Raw genomic sequence first — 23,935 nt, 5'->3', positions numbered from 1 at the left:
TCGTGAATGGCCACATGCAAGCACAGAGATTTCCGCAGCAGCAGCCCACGGGGTTTGGGCGACGCTGGACCGCCGGCCAAAGGGGATGCTCGTGGCCAGGGCCAGAAGTCACTGCTCCGGCCCTGCTGCCCAGCCAGTCAGTCAGTCCCACCCAGCCGAGTCGACGAAGCAACGCTGGCCGTGTACCGTGTTCCTCTGCGCGGACAAGTAAGTACGTACTGAGCTTGGATGACCAGACGACCGCGTGCCATTCTGTGACTCGGTCGATGCCGGTGGATTCCACGGAGCTGGGAAAAGTCTTGCGCCGCCCCTAAGAGACGCCTCTTGAAGACCCGAGACGGGCGGTCTAGCAGAGTCTGCGCCGCTAGCCTGACGGTGCTGGGAGCAGCGGGAGAAGGCAGGCAGGCAGGCAGTCACTCAAGTGGTGTGCACATGGTGAGGTGAGGCAGTGCGCGCGCTCCAGCGTCGAGAATGGTCAGCAGGCGGCGGGCTGTGACTGGCCCCGGCTTCTGACTCTTGTGCTGCGCAGCCCACCCTCCTCGTCTCGTCCTCTGGCTGGGTGGCGCCGCTGTTTTGCCAATGGACCGCTTCAGAGTTCTGGGGCCCTGGGTCGTCGTTGGGTCATGGGTCCTCGCTGCGCTGCTCCACCCGAGGGCAGACCCTGGCGCACTGCACAACGCAGCGTCCCAGTCATGGGAGCCGTCCTCATCCTCCTGCCCCAGCACTCGAGCCGCCGGGCTCCAGGACCACGAGCAGGCCCCCCCGTCCACCCCGTTGCGTCCACCAGGCGACGTTCCTTGGCCGTTTTGTGCAGCGGCGCCACCTCAAACTCGCCTGCCCGTCTCGCGCTTTCGCTCCTGGCCGTTGTGCGTGTCATTTGGCTGCGTGCTGCTAGCCCAGCACTAGACACAGACACACACCACACACATCCAGTTGTGTGTGCCCTGCCCTGCCCTGCTGCCGGCCTCCGCCGCTGGCTCTCTCCTGGCTCCGTCGGCGCTTCTCATCCTTCCTCTTGCCTTACTACCCTCTTCCCTCCTCGTCGTCCCCTCCCACCTCGACATCCACGACCATCCCGTCAATCCCACCTCTGGACAGCGGCCAAAATTCACTTTTTGGTCACGCCGGCGTCTGGATTCAGGCTCCTTTTTCTCCGACCACGATCCCTCAGCCCCCCGACAAACACCTGTGCGGCGTCGCTTTCAATAGCAGTCTGCCCACCCAACGCACCACCGAGCCAGTCTCGATCCCGGTGGTCTCGGCCGTGTTTTTCCCTCACCCTTTGGCTACAGCATCGACCTCCCCGTTCGAGCCGTCCAAATTACTCTTCGTTCCATGGCTGCTTAACAGACCACTCGGACCACTCCAGGCCTTTACAGACCCCTCTGAGCGTGTTTGGCTTCTCTGTGGCCTACTGCCATCACCGAAATCAAACTCGACCCAGCAGCGCGGCATCTTCAGATCACCTGCCTTCCTTTGCGAGCGGACACGGATTCAACGTGGTTGCATCCCATCGTCGCGACCCATTCATCAGGTTAGTCGACTCCCTGTCACTTGTGTGCGTCATCAGCACCTGCCGTCAACACCAGCAAGACTGCCTCTGCTACGAGCATAGCTGGTAATGCTTGCAAGCCGTTGCGTCTGCATGATACCTCGACACGCTGGCCGGCTTGTCTTCCACAGCAGCCTTGATCAACACGTGTCGCCCCAAATACTGGTTTTGCACCCACGAGTCTGTAGCCTCCAGAAGGGCTATTTTTGTTTTGTTTTGCATTCACTCGAACAACAAACTAACGTCACGCAGTGTTCACGCTCAAGTCTCACACGCATTCTCGGTCATCACGATTCATCAACGCAGCTACTTAACGGCGCCCTCCAAGTCTCGATTCTTTGAAAAGAAGCGCTACTTGACGTAGCTCTTGTACCACGAATCCTCCCCGACGTTTGATGGTCACGAAACACCTTGAAGGCTACCGAACTCGTCCCGTCTTCTGCTCATCGCGCTCCTTGCCTCGCTGCGAAGTGCGACTCATTCGACTCGACCTGCCTTGCACCTGATCTGCAACGAACTCTTGAGTTCGCAGCCCCTTTCTCCGACAAAGGTCATCTTTGGATCTTTGACGGAGACTCTCCCCCCAACCGTCATCATGCCGGGCGGCGTATGCGCGGTTCTCGACTATGAGACCGAAATGATGGCTGAATATGTGGCCGAGATGGCGATGAGAATCGTCATGCCAAACTCTGCGGTCACTGGAGCTTTCAGGAAATTTGTTTCCCAGATTCTGACTTCTACGCGGCTGCCAAGCACGACCATTCTCTTGGGCATGAACTACCTCGCGAAGCGAATCAACATGCTCAATGCCGTTGGCCCTTTCAAAGCTCAGGAGGGCCAGGTCTGGCGCATGCTCACCGTCGCCTTGCTTCTTGGGAGCAAGTTCCTTGACGACAACACATTCCAGAACAGGTCCTGGTCTGAAGTCAGTGGCATTTCCGTTGCCGAGCTCAACTCCATGGAAAACGAGTGGCTCCGACACATCAACTGGGTGCTCTACGTCAACCTCGACCGTAGTGAAGACTACAAGGCCTGGCTGGAGAGCTGGAAGTCTTGGCAAGACGCCCGCAAGGCTCAGCAGCTTGCTCAGCAACAGCAGTCGCACCTTGCCGCCCGTGAAAGGCTGGCCCCCATCCACACTGCCTCGCGCCGCGACACTGTTCGCCAGCACCACCCTCTGTCATACGAAGGTTGGACCCCAGAGGAGATCAGCGAGTACGAGCGCAATAGAATGGCTCGTTCGTCCAAGGTTGGCATGTCGTACAGGCAGCGGGAGAACTCTTGGCACGGCCAGTACCAAAATGGCTGGACTCAGGCACCTCTGACGCCTCCGGACTCGGGTTATGGTACGCCCGAGTATCTCAACTCTGCCGCCTCGGTCAATGCCCGGTACAACGAGTGGTTCACCCATGCTGTCAACACGGGCAACTACAACGCTAGCAGAGGCTTTCACTCCAGCACGTATGGTGCTCGTAGCGCCAACGCTTCCCAGTATCCGACATACTTTGGTCACTACGGCCAGAGCCATTGGGATGCGCCTGTTGCGGATTGCAACTGCTCTCATTGTCTTCAAGCATTCCAACCCAAGCAGCAGCCATACTTCCACGGGCATCACTATGGGCAGACTGTCGTGGGCTAGAACCCCAGCCTACACGAACACGCGCCTTTAACCACAAAGGCTAGTGATGTGCTGATGGGTCTCGCTGCGCCCCAAGCACCCGGCCCAACGCCCAATTCCAGTCATCATTATCTGGCTGCTGGATTAGGGTGATCATGTTGACTACTGGCCATAGTCACCTGTCTTCGCATTTTCAGGACCATACATCTGATTTTTCTGATACCCTGGGAGTCACGACTTTCGGTCTGGTGTAGGGTCTCTCATTTGGACCGACTACACCCACCTACACATCAACTTCCGCATTTCCTGTTTCGGAGTCAAGCATGGCATGCCTACATGGCGACGTTCCTGCCATGCATGGCGCTGTGCTGGTCGTTCTTGTCAGAACGGAGCAGAAGCGATGCCTTCTTTTCCTTTTTTAAATTGCATCGGATACTTCATTTCGGCGTTTCGTCACTTCGCCCCTGATGCGAAGTTCAGACTTTGGTTTTATTGCACACTCGACTAGACTCGGCACTTCCCGAGCACACTGCATTTTGTCACCCACTGGGCACACTACAGGGTTTCGGCGTTCAAAAAAGAAAACCCACATGACTTCCGGCCACACAATCACAGCAGCCGACGGAAGCTCTCCGCTTGGCAAGGGCCGATTCGGGAAGTCGACGTCGTATGCATTGGAGCCTCCGGCATAGAGTTCAAGCTCCTGTGCCCAGTCACATACTGTTGACGTTGGCGATTGCAGGTGGTGCACTTGTTTCAGCAACCGAACATAGCACCGCGCGTGCATACCCCCTCGGCCTATATACCCCTTTTTCACCTCACGACCTCATTCTTCACGTGGCCCGGCGTACTTGATTTGATTCACCCATCATTTTCGACACGAAGAGCATCGGGACAAAAAAAAAACCAGGGATACCCCCCCTCATTGTGTTAATACGGATGGATCTCATGCTCTCTGTGGTTCGAGCCTGCACAGGTACCCCGGTGTGCTGGACAATCCAGCATCCGGTACTCTTGAGCGACTCGTCGAAACCCGTCGGTTCTTCGTTCTGGACTTTTTAATATGCTCGGCCCTCCTTTTGCGTCGGTTCTGGTCGAGCAGGTGGCATTGTGTTTTTATCAGTTATTTCTCATGTCTTTCATCATGACGACGAGTATGATTCACATTCGGATTGGAAACAGGAATTCGCGTACGGGCGAAAATCGGCGCAGCAGCAACTAGCGCGTGTTCAAGCGGGGACGTATAGAAAAAGTTCTAGTTTTCTGGTTTAGTTCTTCTGGCCATTGCCTGTATTACAGCAGCGCTTGCGAAGGTGCGCCTGCGCATCCCATAACAAAGTATAGATTCAAAGAAAAACCCGCAAAGCCAAAACACAATACAAAAAACAACCAAACCAAGGCTGCCATAGAGAACAGCATGGACAATCATTTGACATCTCGTGTGAAGCGCAATGTATGTGTTGGGTAGTGTTGTGTGATGCGAAAGCATGTCTGTGGGCAGGTCTTCCATGGTGAGGGCCGATGCCGTGAGCTTAAGCTTGACAGTGTGACGTGCAGCCTCCGAATCTGGTGGTGCCGCGGTGTGCTTGCGCCATCGCGCCTTTTCCAAGAGCTGTGTACCTACCTCCCCGTTCCACCTTCAATGACGAGCACCGCACGCGCCTAACGTCCACACACACAGAATACGCAGGCACACATTCGATAGCCTTGATTGCGACTCCCCTCCTCTTTCCCTGACACTCCGTTTGCAGCACCAGCCACGGCACAACTCGACCGAGTTTTCGGCTACGCGTCCGACTCCGAGCGTGGGACATATCTGGTCAAAACCAGACACACACACATACACACATACACACAAACGCCCGCCTCGCCACGTTTCCGCTTGCATTGCGATATTCCGAGGCCCGGCCAGTGCGGCGGTAGCGGCGGGCGCGCACAACGGACAAGTTAGAGGGAGATATCTGGAACTCCCGGGGGTGTGTGTGGATCGGTTTGAACGAGGGGGGAACCTTTGGAAATCGAAGCCAGCACGCGAAAGGAGGCGCGTGTTTCCGCGGAGAAAAAAACAGAGGGAGAAGAAAGACGAAGGGTGCAAGAATAGAGAAAGGGGAGGAGCGGGCAGGGCGAGAGAAGACGGGATTTTTGGAAGAAGAAGAAGAAGAGGGGAAAAGCAATGTCGTCGCGGTTCGTGTCGGCCGGCACGATTCTCGCTGGCAGCGACGGGCGGTCTACTACCACCACCACCACTGGAGGAGTCATAGAGGGCGCTGCGGCGACGACGGCAGGGGGGCCTGCTGCTGGGCGGCAGCCGCTGAATAAAAGTGGCATTGTTTCAGCGGTTGGACTGGGGAGCGCTGGCGGCGAGGCTCGGCCACAGCAGAAGCTCCTCCAGCAAGAAACACGAGAGCCGCATGCGCAGTCACACGAGCCCACAACTGAGACCACTGCGTCGCCGTCACCATCATCATTATCAGTAGTAGCGACAACCACAGCCACAGACCCCGCGACCCAAGCCCGCCAAGCAGAATGGGCCGCCGTACAAGCCTCGCTCGAGTCGGAACGGCGCGAGCGCGAGGCCCGCCGCCGCGCGGAGGCCCAGGGCGAAGGGGAGAAGTCGCTGTTCGCGATCCTGCAGGAGAACAAGGCCGCGAAGCAGGCGGCGTTCGAGGAGGCGAACCGGATCCGGAACCAGTTCCGGGCGCTAGACGACGACGAGATTGAGTTCCTCGACGGGGTGAAGGACAGGAAGAGGGCCGAGGAGGAGAGGCGGCGGAGGGAGGTCGAGGAGGGTCTTGCCGCCTTCCGGGAGGCGCAGAAGGGCGGCGCTGGTGCTGGTGCTGGCCAGGATGGAGCCGTGCTGCTGGAAGGGGCTGGTGATGGAGGTGCTACTACTGCTGCTACTGCTGGAGACGCTGAGGTGTCTTGGGAACACAGTGGGAGGAAGCGCAAGCGGGAGAAGGACGGCAGTGGTGCTGTGAAGATCGGGGGCCTTAAGGGCGTCAAGAGGAAGACGAGTGTTCCAGAAGGTGGCTCGTCAGGTACAGCTCCGGAGCAGCAGAAGAAGAGCCAGGCCGACAGCGCTTCTCCCGACAAACGAGGGGCCGCGTTCGCGCCGGCGACGCAGAAAAGTGAGCAAGCGCCTGCAAAGACGACCGGTCCTGTGCCTGCACCGAAGGCCAAGGCTAGCTTGGTGGCCTATGGTTCGGACGACTCTGACGAAGATTGAGGATGTCAGGAGCATCTTCCTTCAGTAGTGGCGTTGACGATGAGCGACGGTCGACCATCAGCGTCCCCTCAAATCATATACAAGCTGCCATTGTTAGCAAGCTTGGCTACGCCACTAGGGAATGGAAGGGCCAGCCAGTTACTGTTCTTCCCCAACTACGACAGCACGATAGCCGCTTGCACACAGAGTCGACCTCTTCCCAGCTGCATTATGGATAGACGACCGGGAGTGATATCCCGCGAAGATCTCCTATGCAAGCAGTCCTCCATTACGGAATACGGCTTTAGCTATCTCTGGTGCCACAATCGGGCCACGTCAATCGCTGTACAGTAGGTCGTCAAGACGCTCTCTTCTCCTGACTGAGATCTGTGAATGGAGGGTCCCATAGGCTCTCATGCCGTCATACGCATGACCATCTGAAAAGACCACAGACACTGATGAACGTCTGCTTGCGGAAAGACGTCTGAACCGTCTGCACGCAGAGTGTCCTCCGTAAAATCACAAGGAAGTACAACCTGGGGGGGGGGGGGGGTTTCGGACTTGTCACGAGCGATTGGAGAACTGCCTCTCAGGTGAGCTCAAATAAGGAGTTACACAGCAACCACAAAACTATGTCAGCGACGAACAACTTGTAACGCATTTGACGATGTCAAAGTGTCGATATAATCACACAGTGAAGCTGCTTGTATTATACACATCCATCAGCGCGTCTCCGTCTTCCTGCCTTGCCCCTCCTAGGGCCTCAGTCGTCGGCTGATATGTCTTCCCGTTCCCTTCGACAGAGAGTATCTATATGTGAGTTGCATGATGTCGTTCGTCCATAGGAAAGCAGAAATTTGCCAGCCCTTGCCCAATCTCGTGCCACTTGTCCCTTTTTCGGCTCCCGGCCGTGCATGCAAAAATGTGTGGTTGATGTACATGTTATACAACAGAAAACTCGACGCCTCCTCAACATCGAGCTCAAACAGGAGCACTCGCTCCCCTCCACTGCGCTCCGCCTTTCAGGCTGCCCAGCCCCCTGACTCCTATTCGAGACAGGAAGTTCAGGAGAAGTCGCTATCGGTCGACCACCGCGGGTTTGGCTCCGCGGGCGCACGGATCCACTGCCACAGCTCCCTCAGGCTGCCTTTGATCCAGCCCTCGATCTCGACCTCGGGGACCACGACGGCCCGGGAGCGCTCCTCGTCCTCGGGCAGCAGCTCGAAGCGGCGCATACGCATCGTGATCCGCGGGTCCGTCACGACTGGCTGCGTCCAAATCTTCTCCTGGCCCTCGGCAGAGTTGGCGCCGTTGTAAACCCCCCGCTCTTCTCGCCTTCCTTCCACAGCTTGCTCGGCCAGTTCTTCTCCTCTTGCACCAGGGCGGTCTCGTACTCTGGAGTCGGCGTGGACGAGTTGGGGTCTTGCGCGGAGACGTCGTCCTCCCGCCACTCGCGCGCCGCGGCCAGGCACACCGCGGCCACCTCGCGGCCCACGTCGTCAGCAAGCTTGCGCCGGTTCAGGAAGCGCCATAGGCGGACCGGGGTGCTGCTGAAGCCCAGGACGTGCGGGCACGGGATCGGCGCAGAAGGAGAGAACTCGGCCGGGATTAGGAGAGGGAGTGGCGAGCTCGGGTAGTCGGTGGTTTTGTTGTATGGAACAGGCTGCGGCGGGCGCTCGGACTTCTTGGCAGCCGCTTCTTCCGCTTCCTTCTTCTCCTTCTCCGCAGCCTCTGCGGCGGCCTTCTTTGCAGAGGAGGCGTCCTCGTCGTGCTTTATCTCATCAATGTTGACCACTTCGGGGGCGGAAACACCTTTTGACGAGTCTGCCGATGTGGAAGCAGCAGCTGAAGGCGCCTTGGTGTCTGCAGCTGGCGGTGGTGTCTCTGTTACAGGAGCAGTCAGAGGCCCCAACCAGCCCTCGTGCAGGCCGCGCATGTACTCCTTCCATGTATGCCTCCCGACCACGATATCGCCCTTGGGGCCGTGGAACTCGGGCACTCCCGACTTCTCCCTCATTGCCTTGATAATCTCGTCCTTGGTGAGCTCCTGCCCTTCCGCCCTTGTCGAACCGTCCGTGTCGCGTGCCCGCCGTATCCTCTCGGCCACGGCGGCTCTAATGTCGCCCTCTTTCCGACCCTGCACGAACTCCCAGTCCAGGCCCGACGCAGCAAGCACGGGCTTTATGTACTCAATGTAGTGCTCCTGGCTAGGCAAGAGGCCGTCGCCCGGCGGGCTCTCTAGGTAGACGGTCAGCTTGCGGGGGAGCTGCTGTGCGTTGCCAACAGGCTCCTTGGCCAGGTGGGCTACGGTTCGCGCCCACTTGGCCGTGGCGCGCTTCTTCTCGCGCTTGTCGTAGATGACGGCTGCGGAGAAGGAGCCGAGGACTGTCCAGAAGATCATCCAGTTGCGCGAGGGGAGTTTCTTGGGCAGGCCGGGGATGCCCATCATGCGCAGAGGGCTTGGCTGCGGGGCTTTGTAGGGGGCGGCGGCAGGCGCGGTCGTCGCAGCTGGTTTCTGGTCGTAGCAGGGTGTTAGTGAGCGAGCCTGGCTGGACCATGGCCATGGGATGGGATGGGATGCGGCTGTTGGTGGGGGGGAATGACATACGGGTGCAGCAGGAGCAGTAGCAGCAGCAGCACCAGCGGCCTCTGTGGCCGGCGGCGGAGTGGGCTCTGCCATGATATGTGTGGAAGCCGTCAGCTGGGCACCAAGCTGTGGCGGGAGAGATTGCTGTAGCACTGAGGCGTGGGGAGGTGTGACGTGGTTGTCCACGAATCTGGCGACGATGGACTTCTGGCGTTGAGAAATTTAGGGTCCGCCATGCTTGGGGGCCGTGGAGTGGCCGACTTGCAGGGGGGGTGCTGATGACTGATAAGCACCCGATAAGAAGCTGGCAGGTGTGTAAGTCACCACGCGCTTCGCGACCACATCCTGACCTACTCGCGGCTTTGTTCAACAACATCACTACCATGCATGCATTTGATAATGCTACGACATATCGACGGAAAGGGACATGACGGGCGACTCGGCCCTGTTTGGGCGACGAAGGTTAATCCCTTCGCCTTTCCATGGACGCGTATGCCACACGTATGCCAGTCGGGGAGGGCAGTTTCTCGCGGGCCGAGATTGTCTCCTGAGACTATGGTCCTCCTCGTATCGCCATGTCTCAATTGCCCAATCAGGCTGTCCTGTCGGCAGTGTCGCCGCGCGGCTTGCATAATCCTCGCGAAGCCTGCCTGCGCTCTCAACCCGCTCTCAGGCCACTACGAGGATTTCGCCGGAGCAAGGCGATCGATAGGACACTTATATAGCTTGTATAAAACGCGCCTCCTTTGCCCTTCCAGTGACTTGGTTATTCTGGTTGACTTCGTGTATTGTGACCTCCTCGTCTCTAAAACAATGTGGCATTTGCTCCACTAACACTCTCAGAGGTCGCCATGATGGCATCCATCATTGGCGCCCTGATTCACATTGGCTCCTTCATCCGTGGCGAGCATCTCGCCCACGGCCCTCGTCACCTCTGGGAGAGTGTGCTTTTTCCCCCTTTAGGAACATGCTTCCTTGTCATTCGTCATGGCCGGTCTCTTGTCCTGGGCACTGCAGCTCGTGGCCACAGCATCTTTATCCTTTTTTGCCTCCTTGTTCACGAGCACCCTACTATACCGCACCTTCTTCCATCCTCTCCGCCGATTCATCGGTCCTAGCGGTGCCAAATACACACAATTCTGGCTCGCCGCCCAAGTTTCTCACAATATTTACCAGGCGTGGCTGCTCGACTAATTCCACGCCCAGTATGGCGAGTATGTCCGCGTCAGGCCCAACATGCTGTCCATCTCCGATCCAGACATGGTCGAGTCTATCCACGGAACACACACCACCTTTGAGAAGGACGAGTGGTACGACATTGGCATATCAATGGTAACGATTCACCAGATGCGTGAGAAAGGCGGAGCACGCCCACCGCTGGGGGCACGGCTGGGACAAGGCAGTCGCTCCCAAGCCACTGAGGGCTTACGACTCACGACTGCTCAAATACTCGGATATCTTGGTCGAGCAGCTCTCCCACAGGTCCGGCGAGGTCGTCAATCTGACAGAATGGACGAAATGGTGGTCTTTCGACAGCATGGGTAAGTAAGCCCCTGATTCTTTGCTCTGAACGAACTTGCCACGCATCCTTTTCACATCAATGACGACAAGGCACTCGCAACATCTCTCAAACAGGAGACCCTGCCTTCGGCAGGCCCTTTGACACCCTGGAAAAGGCCCAGTCGCACTCCTACCTTGATACTGTCCACATGACGGGTCTCGTCGCCGGCGTGCTGGGCAGCCTTCCCAGGCTGCTGCACATGAGTGTCGCCCTTGTGTCCCTGCCTTTGACCCCGATTCGCCCGGCTGGTCGACTACGCGCACCAGTGCGTCGAGGAGCGCAGGCAGAAGAAGGAGCCTTCAGAACCAGATGAAACCTGCTCGAGAACAACGCGCGCGCGACACGTTCCACCAAGACCAACGACAAGTTCGAGGTCGTCGTGCGGTGAGCTAGAGATGATAGCGACGACGAGCTCTCATCCACACACGAGTGTGTGAGTAGAGGGTGGTGATGATATGATGATGATGATGATCATCAAATTTGATGTCCTCTTTCCAGAGCGATGGCTTATAGCCTTGAGAGAAGAAGGGGGGGGTGAAGGAGGGAGACGGGGAAAGAGGACTCGTGAACGAAAGTTGACTATTTGTGTCGTCGAGAGGCGACAGCACAAGAGAGAAGAAGGGGGTTGGCGGGATTTTACAGATGACTTGGTAAAGGGCCCGTGTATAGAATAAGATTCGAGGGAGGTGAAGGGAATGGTAGACTTGGTGTTGATGGGCAGTCTCGGAGGCTCGTGAGGTCTAGGGGCATAGTCAAGATATAATACCAGACACGACCACCAGCGCAATATTGGGAGACACCTGGGCCACACCACAAGGCATCCAAGTCACTTATCCCGAGCGAACCCCAATTGCAGATCAAGAGAGATGTTCCAATTTCGTTCGTGATGCAACTTCTACGCTAGAAAAGATATTGTATCTGCTGCAGTAAGCCATGTGTGTGTAAAATGCAAACGCCATCGAGTGGTATCAATATTTTTCTTTTCGTAGTGTAGGCGCGGGAGGTGCGCTCTCCAATGCCCTATCCCAGGAATTCCCCAATGCAAACCCAAACGGCCCCCGCGTCTGCCCAACGAAGTGCACGGCCGGAACGCATTTGTCTGAGATCTCAAACTTCAGGATCGACTTTTCTGAAGACCTGTTCTTGAGGCAGCCGTAAGGAGCTCGGCAGTTATGAGTCCAGCTGCTTGAGGGTTCAATGTGTCCACGTCGCTGAGCCAGATTGCTCCGCGCGAGTCGAGACTCAAGCCTACGACTCAATCAAGAATTTGAGCTTGTGGAATCACCCAACGTGCTCAACTCGGATAGTGTAGGCCCTGCCACGAATAGCAACACAGAGCCTCTCAGTCTATGACTGCGAGACGTGCCTTTTCGTGGCAGCATTCTCGGCAGTCCCCACTTCAGGGCAGAATCATCCCGCGGCCAGAACGACGACAAACGACCAACCCAAGCAGCCTCTAGTTAGTGGGCAGTTTATCGATGTCGGCGCCTTTCCAGCTCGCTTCCACCAGTCTCTCACGGGCCTGGTATAGGAAGCGGTAAGCGGTCTTGATTGTGCCGTCACTAACACCAGCAACAGTGGCAATGTCCTTGGACGATCGAGGCTCGCCCATGAGGTGTGAAGTCATGTAGATACAAGCCGCGGCAACGGACAGAGGCGAACGACCTGCCAGATCCTTGACCGACGAGCTCTTCTCCGCCAATTGCTTCGAGATCTTCTCCATAAGGTGAGGATTGTTGAAGTTGAGGCCACTGCAGTACCGAGCACAGAGCTGTGGCGCACTCGTCGAGGTCGTGTTGTCGCTCTTGAGGGAGTGCAGCAGCGACCGGCTCGTGTTCGCCTCTTGGTTGCTCTGCAGGAATTTCTCGAGGGCTTTGAATGTTCTGCCAATCTCCTTCTTGGACACCTTTGTGAGGGCAAATATCTCTCTAAACGTCCGCGGCACATCCGCCTGCCGGCAGGCGATGAAAATGCAGCCGGCAATGACGGCGTCTTGCGGCTTGCCCTTGAAGAGCTTGGCATCGTCTGTCAGCTTGAAGATGTGCTTGGCGGAGTCCTGCACGGTCTTGGAGATGTTGATTGCGTCGCACAGCTGGGAGATCTCGCGGTATGCAGAGAGCAGTCCCTTTGTGGCCTTGTCATTCTGTAACCGGTTCTGCGCGCGGTGTAGCTCTCGCGAGCGCATGCCCTCGCCGAACGCGATGCCTGTCTCGAGCTGCGAGCCGTTGAGCAACGGGTTCATGGCATCACCGACACGAGACGGATCGTCGTTGCCTTGATCGTCGTTGGCAAAGGTTCGCCACTCGCTGCGCGTGTCGATGATCCGGTCGCCGAGCACCAGGCCGCACGAGGCGCAGACCATGTCGCCAGACGAAAACTCTTCGATGAGGTTGGGAGGAAACTCGCGGCAGTCGGGACACATCATGTGCGTGTTGAGATTCTCCTTGTAGCTGTCCTCGGCGCCGGCATCAGCCATGCCGGGAGGCTTCATCGAGGCGAGCACATCGTCCGGGAAGGTCGCCATGGCGGAGAGGGCTCGGCTGAAGCTGTGATACCAATCGACAAACGGGCGGCGGTGGCGACTTCGTGTGCGAAGACCGTGAGGGCGACAGTGGTGCTGACTGGGCGACAGTGACAACTCTGAGAAACCGCGAATGCACCGCCGCGAGGTGGTAGCGCTGGGGACGAAGGAACGAGCTGGCACGGGCAACGAGCGACGAACACTTTGCTGACGTAGAAGGGATGAAGTTGATGCCGAATATCGAGGCTCCAGGCAGAACCTTGTAGAATGGAGAGAAGTCTCCAGAGCTGACTCATCCACTCTGCGTTGTGGTTTGGCAGGGTAGCCGGTGGGTACGCGGAAGTGAACGCAGGAGCCAAGTGTGGTTGGATTACTAAGTTTATGCTTGTGGATCCAGGCCGCTGCTTCCACTTGGAGGCTGGGTCTGTCTCAACTTGGAAGCTCGAGCCCGCATGCACATCCCCTTGCTAATTAACCTCGACTTTGGCAAGACTCATATGCAAGATATTCGTGATCACATACATGGTGAATACACCATCATCCACGATTCTCTGGACAAGGACGCCACAGTGCTGGGGCAGCCAGCACATTAGAAGTTTACCTGAATCCATGTTTTTCATTACAACTATCATCTGGCTCTATCCTGCATCAATAGACACTCGATGGCGGCCGTGTCTGGGTCGAGTCATGAGCGTCCGGACCTACCAGCTTCGGTCGGGTTGGTAAGGAGGCTCTCCGCGACCCAGTGGTGTTGACCGCAGCAGCTTCCTGCGATCCTACAGACTTGGAGGCTGGCCTCGCGGATCCCGACGAGGACACTCTGCGGGCCTGGGGGAGCGGCGATGCGAAGGAAGCAGGGACCAACGGCGAGACCGGTATCGAATCCAGAATGGGTGACACCATGACCTGCGACAACGGCGATGGCGGGACGGGACCGAGACCTCGTGAGCCCGCGGTCCGCGGTCTGTTGTCTGGCTGCTGCTGCTGATTCTCGAATGCGAAAAAGTCACCCGTCGAGTGGAGGGAGTGGTGCTCGATTGTGATGGCAAGATGATCGACATTACGTAGTGACGACCTTTCACTGCTTGAAAATGTCTTTGGCACGCTTCGTATAGATCCTTGGTCGCCGGCTCCACTGCCACACGTAGTGCTCACCAGAGACGACCGGCTGGCGAGCGACTTTTGGATCATAATGGACCGCTCCATTTCTTCGGTGTCGCGCCGTGCAGCCCGCGTCAGCTTGCTCATCTTGGCAAACTCGCGTTCCCGCAGGAGCGGGTGTGTCTTCTTTTTTCCTTGTAGAGTCGATGCAGGCGGATCCGCTGGTGTACGCAGTATGCCGCGAGGCTGACGGCTATCAAGGACGGGATGAGTGTGAGGAGTACAATCTGCCATGTTTCGTATTGCTCGGAGCGTTTGGAAATGTGTGAGATGTGTTCGCCCATGGCGACGGCCCTTGTGGCGAGGTTGGATATTGTGGGCGCCATATGGACGTTCTTGTCTGCGATGTGGCGTGTATCTTGTCGTTGTATGGTACTGGGGCGGCAAAGTGCAACCGCACAGAGGTTAAGTAATTATGCCGGCGATGTCAGATCAAAGGTTTGGGTCAGCTGCAAAAGACCTCACAAGTACGCTAGTGATGGTAGCGAAGGTTGGAAAGAGATGAGGTCAGCTTGAAACAGATGGGTATTACAAATTAGAGTATTAGAGTAGAGATGGGTACGGTAACGACAAGAGTCACCCATCTGAGGGTGGACGTCGCCGGGAAGGCTCTGGTGCTTATATCGTGGCCTTGGTCTGCGCACGTCAACAGCCAACCATCAGCAGAACGAGCCACCACGCCAACTTTAATCACTAAAGGGCTAGCTGGCTGGGGTGCATGATGAAGCACGACGCCAGGCCAAACGTAATTGACACGCACACCCGGTCGTGGGCAATAAGCAGGGCCAGGAGTGGGCGAGGCTGGGTCTGGTCTCTTTCATTTGATCCACGACACATCTACGCCATGCGCCGTTACATAAGGTCTGGGTGGGTGGATGGGTTGGACAGGGTTCAGGCTGGTACAGCCTCGAACCGCACCCCGGCTAGTCCCACAGATCCGACTGGCTGACGAAACAGGACATTGTAGGGTGCAGATGGCCAATCAGAACACAGGGAGGGCTGTGGGCTGGGGTTGGGGAGTCAGGCTTTTAGGGATTACGAGGCTGTGCCTGGGGGCCCATCCGTGTTGCAGCGGCACTTGGCGTGGTGGCGTGGGAGGGAAGAGAGTTTGGGACTTGTCATGCAGCCAGCAGCACTGGTCTGCCGTGCTACTCCCCATAGCATCGCAACTTTGCAATGACGAGTGGCTGGGGATGTTTTCGTCAGAGGGCAAGGCCTTGGGTCAGGAAACTTGTTCCTGCCTCCTCCCTATGGAACTAGTCTTGCCCTGCTCAGGTGTGCCGAGATGTAGAATCGGTCGCGATCTCGGGAGTCTGTTCGGTTCGCACGACAACTGGTGCGAGCAAGCAAAGGGCCTGCTGGGTGGGGCTGCGATTCCCTGCCGTTGGTCCACATTTAGAACTGCAGCAGCCACTGGTGAGGCCGCACACACAGCCGACATCCTTGCAGCCCTCCCCATTCAGCTGCATTCCTGGGACAGATCCTTCGTCGAGGGGTGGGAGTGCAGCATTGGCATGAACACTATGTCGTGTCAAGCGTGCCGCGGGTGCTTGGGCGCGGCAGCGCCAACACGAGAGCCGGTGCTGCATGCGCCATGCAGAGTATCGGCACAGAGTGCTCTGCAGGTGTACTATTCGCGGACGGCCTGTCCAATGGCGGCTCGTTGTTGATTCCCATGTGCCCCGATGGTCCAGGTGGCTCGAGGCAGGAAGGATTCCCTATTCGAGACGAGAAATGGTCTTTCCAGAAGAGTGGAAGGCTGATGGTCTGTTCGCTGCGGCCGATTGAACAAGCATATTGCGTAGTAATTCTCGTCAGCCCCGCCGGGCACTGCCCAGTCCGAGCAGGTCTCGTGGTCGCACCGAATGTGCAGTGTCGGTGCTGTCAGATTTTGGTCAAAGTTGGGGTGCAGGCGCAGTCAAGCCAGGCCAGTGTTTCGAGGGTTGCAAACATACTAATCTTTAGAGTTGGGGACAGTGCACACAGTCATCCACGGCGGAAAAGTGAGCGAGTGTTGCTTTTGATGCGCGGGAAGAGGTCGTGCAGGTCAGGTCATCATCCATCACGTGCATCATCATCGCTGGTGGTGCGCGGGCCGTCCAGTCTCGAAAGATAGGCCCAGCTCTCCTACAGGGGAAGGTTCGATGGGCCAGTCTCGCTCATCTCGACGGGCAGCGACGTGCACTCATGAAACAACAAGCGCTGGAGCTGCAGCCGGCAGACACGAGCTGCACCCCCTGCCAGTGACGTGACAACATCACATCCCCCTCAAAGGGCTTGCTGACGAGTCTATGATGACTCTGTGATCCTGATGTGCACCGCACGGGTGTCCTTTGTTTACATCAACAGAAAATACTGCAATCTCGGGACAGGTCGAGGCTGGCCATGATGACGTGCCCCCGACGAGCTAGAAGCCCTGCCTGGCAGGCATTGATGGCGCCGATTGCTCTCTGTGGGGAAGCGGCGCCGGCGTCGGCCACCCCACCAGCCAGCGGCACTTGGCACTGCGGTGCTTCCGCCATGGACGGAATGCCACCTCGGCCGCCCAACCTAGCAGACTCGAGCCATGCCCCTGCAGGAACAACAATCGTGGGAGGCTTCGTGACCTGTCATTGCCTCAGAGGTACGCGTGTCCGCCTGCTCATCTCAACAAGCCTGCCCGTCCGTCATCACGGGTGTACTCAACACCGTGCCCGCCCACCACCACCACGAAATCGTGCTCCCGGGCCTGGACGCCCGCCCTATCCACCGCCCAGCCTATGAGGCAGCATCAGCTCTGACGGCATAAAGCGTCACATGTTGGCCCGGTCTTTCGCTCGCGCCGGTGGTCGCGGCCTTGCCACCGGCAGGGCATCCCGGGTCTTGTTCTCGACCACGGCCCGTCGCCGTTCCGCCGCCGCCGCCGCCACCGATGTCTCGTCCACCGCAAACCTCCCCTTAGCGGGATATCGTGTGCTGGACATGACGAGGGTTCTCGCTGGTGTGAGTTGCATTTCTTGCCGCTGCAATATCGTGCGCTGCGCTTCGTCGGCCCTAACTGTACTGTTTCCCTCTTGGACAGCCGTATTGTACACAGATATTGGGCGACTTGGGGTATGTCCGGGCGGCTTTCTGTTGACTAGTAATGACTCGGATGGAATACTGACTGTGTGGTTGAAGAGCCGAGGTCATCAAAGCTGAACACCCGACGCGCGGCGACGACACCAGAGTATGGGGTCCTCCATTCGCCCCGTACACTCAGGAGTCGGGACTGCAAGGCCCCGGCGAAGCTGCGTACTTTTTTGCTGTAAGACTTCCCTGGACTGACAACTCAGCAGTACCATTTGCTGAACCATCAGGAAACAGGTCAACCGCAACAAAAAATCAATTGGTCTTTCCTTCCAGCATGGCGAAGGTGTCGAGGTTCTGCACAAGCTAGTTGCCAAGTGTGATATCCTGGTCGAGAACTACATACCTGGCTCTCTCAAAAAGTACAGCATGGACTACGAGACGCTTCGGAAGATCAACCCCGGGCTCATTTACGCCTCAATCACCGGCTACGGCCAGACTGGGCCCTACTCGCAGCGGGCTGGCTACGATGTCATGGTCGAGGCCGAATTCGGACTGATGCACATCACTGGTGACCGGGACGGGCCGCCCGTCAAGGTCGGCGTTGCCGTGACGGACTTGACGACAGGCCTCTACACAAGCAACAGCATCATGGCCGCCCTGCTGGCGCGGGCAAAGACGGGGCGGGGACAGCATATCGATATTGCTCTCAGTGACTGTCAGACGGCGACCTTGGCCAACATTGCGAGCAGCTGTCTCGTAAGTGGCAAGAAAGACTCTGGCCGATGGGGCACCGCACATCGTAAGAAGACCGACTCGTATATCCTACCGCGCGCGGCTGTGCTTCTTGCTAACGGCAAGGGTCCCTAGCTTCGATCGTCCCGTACAAGTCATTCAAGACGAAAGATGGCGACATCCTATTCGGTGGGGGTAACGACCGCCTCTTTGGTATCCTGTGCGACGGATTGGGGCGCCCAGAGTGGAAGGCCGACCCCAAGTACGTCGTGAACGCGGTCCGCGTGGCCAACCGCGTCGAGCTGGAGGCCGCGATAGAAGCCATTACGGTGCAGAAGACGACCCAGGAGTGGCTCGAGGCCTTCGAGGGCAGCGGCATGCCGTACGCCGCGGTCAACGACGTGCAGGGGACCCTGAACCACGAGCACACAAAGGCCCGGAACATGGTCGTCGAGATGGAGCACCCGGGCTGCGGGCCCATCAAGATGGTCAACACGCCCGTCAAGTTTAGCGACAGCAAGCCCAGCATCAGGACGCCGCCACCGCTGCTCGGCCAGCACACGGACGAGGTGTTGACGGAGATGCTGGGGTACAGCGCAGATGAGGTGGCTTCCCTCAAGGAGAAGGGCGCTGTGAGTTAGAATTCTGCTAGATATAGAAGAAGCCATTAGACAGTTTCTGTTGAGCGACAAGGCGATGACGACACAAGCTTTTCGTTCTCGATAATTTGCTGCGTCGTGATTGTACTGTGCAGTGGGCAAACATTCGAGAGTCGTCAAGTCAGTGCATGTATTTTACACATTTGAGATATAGCTTGCTGTATTATGAAAGATGATTGTGTTCGTAAATCCGTCTGAAACTTCAGACAACGTATCCTGACGGAATGCTGCCAAAAAGCCAAGAATGTGGTCATCAAAATTCAAAAGGGTATGTGCAAACATCAGAAAGACCGCCGCCACAAGCCGATGAAATGAATCCAACACCCAGCACCATCCTGTTCCCCCAAGAACGCCATGAGAACGACACCTCTCACATCAGTGAATTGTCGGCGTCGGCATCGATAGACTCCCACTTTCGCGCTGGCAGCTTGCGGACCTTCTTCGTCGGGCTACCGGTGCTCGATACTCGAATGCCTTTCTTCGCCGGGTCTTCTGCGCCGTTGCTGCTTGTGCTTATCCTTAAGTTCTCCATGCTGCTGCCGAGGCTGCTGAGCTCGCCCTTGGTGCTGGGCACGTCGCCTCTCTCCTGAAGAGGCGCACGCTTGCTGGGTGTGCGAGTTGTCAGCTCGCGCTTCAGCACGGCAATCTCGCGACGAAGGCGGTCGTTCTCCTGCTCCAGGCTCTCAATCAAGATGTTCTCTTTGTCCTCATCCTCGGAGTCGTCGCCGTTGTCATGATTGTTGGCAACACCAACACCGCGGGCAAGGACCTCCACCTTGCGATCCCAGTGCTCCTCACCGCGCTCCTGTTCAAGCGACAATGAAGCCTTCCACCGGTTCATCTCCATGGCAAGTCTTTGCTCAAAGTCGGCATAGCAGTCCTCACGGATCTCCTGCTCTAACTCGACAACCCGATCTTCCATTGACATGAGGTGAGCTTCAGCCTCCATCCGCGCTTCCGACTCTTTTGCGAGCTCGGCGTTTAGCTGATCTATTATGTCTGCCATGCGAGCAATCTCGAGAGCCGCATTCTCCATGGTCCCCCTCTCGGTGTCTGACATCGGCGAGAATGTGCGGGAGTGTGTCGCGGACGGATGATGCATTCTTTGCGCAATTGGCGAAGTTGATGTCGGGCTGCTGCTAAGATCTTGCTGCGCTTGACCGGGCGCCAATATTGTGGAAGTGATGGAAGGCACTCGGGGGACCGTCACCTCTCGGGCAAGTGCACTGTACCGCAGAATCTGAGAGTTGGCGTTGTAATCTCCCGAGGCATCCGCTGTTACAATCATTACGCCTTTCTGAAGGGGCCGCCTATGTGTCGTTGATTGAGCCAGAGACGTGGACGGAAAGGAATTGGAGAAGAGCAGCTCGGTGAGCTTGCATTGCCTGAAGGGCACAAGGTTTGGCTATGCATATTGTCAGCCTTCGATAGTGAGCTTGGACCCAGGACATGCCAAACGTACCTTCGTGGCGCTTGCCGCGTCGCTCTGCATTTGCAGGCATTGCCCAAGGTACATCAGACTCTCGTTAATCTTGCCGGCTTCAGCAAGCGTCGCGCCTTGCGTCTTGGCGTCCCTTGCTCTCTCACTACCTGCCAGATCAACAATAGACAGTGTACTTGTGCTCCAGTGTGAAGCGGTACGACTGCGTCGCCTCTTCTTGACCTCAACGTTGAAAAAGCCGTGACTTCTCGAAGAGACGCTGTTGCTCCCTGTGCCAGCCACGCGTCTTTCGTGAAGCCCAGCCTCCAGTACCATCAAGGCTTCCTTCAGACTACTGCAAATAATCTTGCGAAGTCCCGCGACGACTTTGCGATCGGGCGAGTTCTCGGTGGGCTTGAAGAGAAGCGGTCTTCGCTTATATTCCTTGGTTGCATTGGACTTGATGGGTGGCGTGAGCAAATCGAATATTCTGTCGTTGTATACTTCATACATGGATATCACAATTGCGTACTCGGCCGAGGGGTCGCTGGAAGCCCTGGCGGCGCTTATATCGGGAGCTTGAGGCAGCGCCGACGGCCGCTGAATGTGACGTCGGGGTGTTGGTGGCGGAGCGTGATCGGTCTGTGTCATTGTCTTAGCAGCATTCTTCAATCGCACGGCAGAAGTGAGGGACATGTAATTTTTAGGAGGTCCAGGCGTGTTCGTCAACTTTGACGGAGGACATGGTAGACTCTCACGAAAGAGATCTTGCCCGCTGACCCCAGCTTTCGCCGAGGGTGTTGTGTCCGCAACACGCGACGCCCTGTCGTGTGGAACGTAAAGACATCGGCGACCTGAACCACCGAACAAGGAGGAGAACGTGACAAGTCCCATTTGCGGATTCGTAGAGGAGTTAGGGGATTTGTAGAAAGTTGGGGGATTTCGTACTATCATTGGGGTTGCAGCTCGAGATCCTGCGCGTGAGGGACCGCTGAAATCGCTAAAGACGGTCTCGAGAAAGGCTGGGGCGGTGAGCAGAGTTGCGTCGGAGGCATCCGACGCTTGTATGCTCGTTTCAAGCGACGATGACCGTGTACAGTCGACGATGCTCGCATCGATGCCGCGAAACATGACGTCCAGAGCAAGTTGTGTCATGCCGCGTTGCTGACGGGAACCCAGCATGGTGTGTGTCTATGATGCAAAGTTCGAAATTAGTACCTGCGTGTTGAAGGCTGCTCTTGTCTCCGGCAGTCGCTCTCCTGTACAAGAGAGGCACTTACCTTGCCAGAGCCGGTGACGCCCAGCGTGGCGAGTAAGCCGTCAGTACCCTCGCCGCCCTGTGGAGCAAGCACACCTTCGACCAGTGGCAGCACACGTGTGCCATGGAAGATGTCAAGCTGCGAAGAGGCCTCCTCGAACACTTGGGTGAAGGCAAACTTTTCGATTGCTCTTCTGCGGTCCATGGGCGGATTCAGGGTGATGTGAGTGGGAGCGCCGCCATCTTCAGGCTCTTCCACGAGGAGGAACCGCTCCGCATCCGCGTTTGGCAGCCTTGCTCTGTGAGGCCTAAGACGAAGGTAGACCTGGAACAGGCTACTGGCCTGTCCCTTCTGACTGCTGTCCATCATTTGAGTTGAGGATCTGGCTTCAGACGTGGTGTTCGCAGTGAGCGATCCGTCGTTGTACAGAACTGCTGCTAGACCTTCTCTGGTTAAGTAAGGAATGATTTCTCCGGGCGATATTGTAGTTTGTGGTCGCAGCATGTAGCCGCTGGGCTGTTGAAGTATACGGGATAAACAACAAGCACTGGTGAGGCGGGAGTGTTCCCCAATAATGTCTCCGGGGTTGGCGTTGTAGCTGTCGAGCTGGCTGCATGGAGTCCTGCTTGCGACAGGCCCCGCTTTGTTTACTTTGTTGCAGCGGCGTCAGCCCCGTTGTTGCCCAACAACGAGCGAGCCAACCGGAGCAACGATAAGATAAGGAGCCTTCGTGAACTCCCCCACATTGGATCCATTAGCACCGCATCAACGGCTCGTTAGCACCCTCTTATACCCATGGTCTTAGCAAACAGGCCCGGATTGCGGTGTTCGATATATCTGGACAGCGACGCGATGCGCCTTTGAGACACCTGGAATCCCTCGGGATCACGTCCTCTTAATCTGCACCCTGGACTCTGTGGAGCTCTCGCCGTCACCATGTTTGCAACGGCAGTCCGTCGTGCGCCGAGGCCGCTGCGCTGGGCAAGCGCCCAGCCCGGAGCTTTCGTGAGACGGCCAGCGTCCCGGAGGCCATTCTCCCGCCAGGCCATGGAGGACCTCGACGCTCACTTCCGCTATGCAGACCACCGCGCGCCACGCGTCCGCGTCCTCGGTCCCATCGTCTGGGCTGTCAGCGTCTCTGGGCTCATCTACCTAGGCTGCGCTGGCTACTCTGTCCACCACGACGTCACCGACTACAAGAAACGGCACCGCACCACTCGCACGCCCACGTTGGCCCAGGTTGACAACGATTCGGGCTGGTACTGGGCCCCTAAAAAGGCGGACAGCCAGATGTTGCCAGTGCCGCTCTGGGGCAACCTGTCACCCATTGGCAAGTCGGTCTACAGCCTCGTCGCCATCAACGCCGGCCTCTACGGTGCAAGCAGGCTCACACCCACGATTCCCGCCCGCCTCGCTCACGTGCCAGTTCTCCTGAAAAGCTACACACTATTCACCTCGACTTTCGTGCACGGCGGCGCTCTGCACTGGGCCTTCAATGCCTATGCCACTGTCATGTTCGGCTTGCAGGTCGGCGAGGGCAAGGTTTTCGCCGGCTCTGGCAGCCACTTCCTGTCCTTCTACTTGTCTGCTGGTACCCTCTCTGGACTCGGCTCGCATCTCTGGTCAGCACTGCCATGGCCTCAGCCGATTACCCGTTTCACACCGACGCTTGGTGCCAGTGGCGCTATCATGAGCATCGTCGGCTCGTGGCTCATGACCAATCCGACGAGCCAGATCGGTATCATCTTCGTACCCATGTCCTGGCAAGCTCAGGACTTCCTCTGGGGCCTGCTTGCATTCGAGACTCTCGGTGCTTTTGGTGCTCTCAAATTCCTGCGCTTAGGCATAAACCATGCATCCCATTTGTGCGGCTTGGGAATCGGTGCTCTGTATACCACGTACGATGGCAAGCAACATGTCTGGGAGCCTGCGCGGAACATTTCTTTTGATATTATGCGCAGAGTTGGGCTTGTTTGAGGAATGAGCTAATGCAATCCGGATTCGCGTGGCTTCAAGGCGAGGCTGCTCTTTTCCGCGTATCAAAGTAGGTGCTCTCTTACGCCATACAGATCGTTAATAATGAGCACGATCCGATGTGATCATGGATGGAGTGGTGCGAGCACATATGAGAACATGTATGTATGATAACTGTATAATGACCATTCTTGTATTGTCACTTTTCCATTCGGGAAATATCGCGCCTCGGATAGAGTTCAGCGCGCGGAGCTGGAATCTACTTGCTGTTTGCCGGCGAGAGTGCGAGTGCATGAAGGAGTAGCAATTTTACAGACGGAAGTAAATGTCTAGATACTTATGGAAGATGATGCCGTTGCGTTGTTAGTAAGCCTCGCCGAAGTTATTCATAGTCACTTGTTACTCGGCCATACAATTATGCTTGAACGTTAGCATTCTTCGCAGTTATGTCTCCAGTACACGATCTACAATGCCAGCGTGAACTCCACTTACTCTACCCCTGTATCTCCGGGAAGTTCGATGACGTGCCGCGAAACAGCCGTGATGCTTGTGGATCTTGAGTTTCAAGTCTAAACTTTCACAAATTCCTGAAAGGTCGATCAGCCCTTGGATGGGATGGTTCGCTCCGTGTGTAA

At 57.1% G+C, this 23,935-nt stretch overlaps 8 protein-coding genes across 8 annotated transcripts; 5 read left to right on the top strand and 3 right to left on the bottom strand.

The window, feature by feature from the left end:
• Positions 1-2,147: 2,147 nt before the first annotated feature.
• Positions 2,148-3,191, top strand: B0I36DRAFT_343530 (uncharacterized protein; the record flags this gene model as incomplete). Its single annotated transcript, XM_046156171.1, has 1 exon — positions 2,148-3,191. The coding sequence occupies one exon, from the start codon at positions 2,148-2,150 to the stop codon at positions 3,189-3,191; it is 1,044 nt and encodes a 347-aa protein (XP_046017725.1).
• A 2,152-nt stretch (positions 3,192-5,343) lies between these two features.
• B0I36DRAFT_343529 (N-terminal domain of NEFA-interacting nuclear protein NIP30-domain-containing protein) lies at positions 5,344-6,396 on the top strand (the record flags this gene model as incomplete). Its single annotated transcript, XM_046156170.1, has 1 exon — positions 5,344-6,396. One exon carries the CDS (start codon positions 5,344-5,346, stop codon positions 6,394-6,396), a length of 1,053 nt encoding a protein of 350 aa, XP_046017724.1.
• A 1,043-nt stretch (positions 6,397-7,439) lies between these two features.
• Positions 7,440-9,196, bottom strand: B0I36DRAFT_378814 (mitochondrial import inner membrane translocase subunit Tim54; the record flags this gene model as incomplete). The annotated part of the gene is made up of 3 exons (XM_046160732.1): positions 8,984-9,196; positions 7,770-8,890; positions 7,440-7,710 (listed from the first exon to the last, which is right to left on the bottom strand). Exons 1-3 carry the CDS (start codon positions 9,053-9,055, stop codon positions 7,440-7,442), a joined length of 1,464 nt encoding a protein of 487 aa, XP_046017723.1. The 5' UTR covers positions 9,056-9,196.
• A 590-nt stretch (positions 9,197-9,786) lies between these two features.
• Positions 9,787-10,836, top strand: B0I36DRAFT_426310 (uncharacterized protein; the record flags this gene model as incomplete). The annotated part of the gene is made up of 4 exons (XM_046162389.1): positions 9,787-10,117; positions 10,169-10,294; positions 10,323-10,503; positions 10,574-10,836. The coding sequence occupies exons 1-4, from the start codon at positions 9,950-9,952 to the stop codon at positions 10,834-10,836; spliced, it is 738 nt and encodes a 245-aa protein (XP_046017722.1). The 5' UTR covers positions 9,787-9,949.
• Positions 10,837-11,979: 1,143 nt separating this feature from the next.
• Positions 11,980-14,439, bottom strand: B0I36DRAFT_343526 (uncharacterized protein; the record flags this gene model as incomplete). Its single annotated transcript, XM_046156169.1, has 3 exons — positions 11,980-13,417; positions 13,567-13,616; positions 13,750-14,439. 3 exons carry the CDS (start codon positions 14,437-14,439, stop codon positions 11,980-11,982), a joined length of 2,178 nt encoding a protein of 725 aa, XP_046017721.1.
• A 2,092-nt stretch (positions 14,440-16,531) lies between these two features.
• On the top strand, positions 16,532-18,629 carry B0I36DRAFT_279934 (CoA-transferase family III domain-containing protein; the record flags this gene model as incomplete). The annotated part of the gene is made up of 5 exons (XM_046151462.1): positions 16,532-17,187; positions 17,267-17,298; positions 17,365-17,491; positions 17,551-18,055; positions 18,115-18,629. Exons 1-5 carry the CDS (start codon positions 17,002-17,004, stop codon positions 18,627-18,629), a joined length of 1,365 nt encoding a protein of 454 aa, XP_046017720.1. The 5' UTR covers positions 16,532-17,001.
• Positions 18,630-18,789: 160 nt separating this feature from the next.
• On the bottom strand, positions 18,790-21,924 carry B0I36DRAFT_309055 (P-loop containing nucleoside triphosphate hydrolase protein). Its single transcript, XM_046152085.1, has 4 exons — positions 21,348-21,924; positions 21,016-21,258; positions 20,110-20,709; positions 18,790-20,052 (listed from the first exon to the last, which is right to left on the bottom strand). Exons 1-4 carry the CDS (start codon positions 21,828-21,830, stop codon positions 19,018-19,020), a joined length of 2,361 nt encoding a protein of 786 aa, XP_046017719.1. The 5' UTR covers positions 21,831-21,924; the 3' UTR covers positions 18,790-19,017.
• Positions 21,925-22,111: 187 nt separating this feature from the next.
• On the top strand, positions 22,112-23,732 carry B0I36DRAFT_309053 (uncharacterized protein). Its single transcript, XM_046152084.1, has one exon. The coding sequence runs from the start codon at positions 22,263-22,265 to the stop codon at positions 23,301-23,303; it is 1,041 nt and encodes a 346-aa protein (XP_046017718.1). The 5' UTR covers positions 22,112-22,262; the 3' UTR covers positions 23,304-23,732.
• Positions 23,733-23,935: the final 203 nt, after the last annotated feature.

This window comes from Microdochium trichocladiopsis (genome assembly GCF_020744255.1).
Source record: "Microdochium trichocladiopsis strain MPI-CAGE-CH-0230 chromosome Unknown B0I36scaffold_1, whole genome shotgun sequence".
NCBI classification, from domain to species: Eukaryota; Fungi; Ascomycota; class Sordariomycetes; order Xylariales; family Microdochiaceae; genus Microdochium; species Microdochium trichocladiopsis.
Note: the sequence above shows the minus strand (reverse complement) of the source record. Positions and strands in the feature narration are given on the sequence as shown.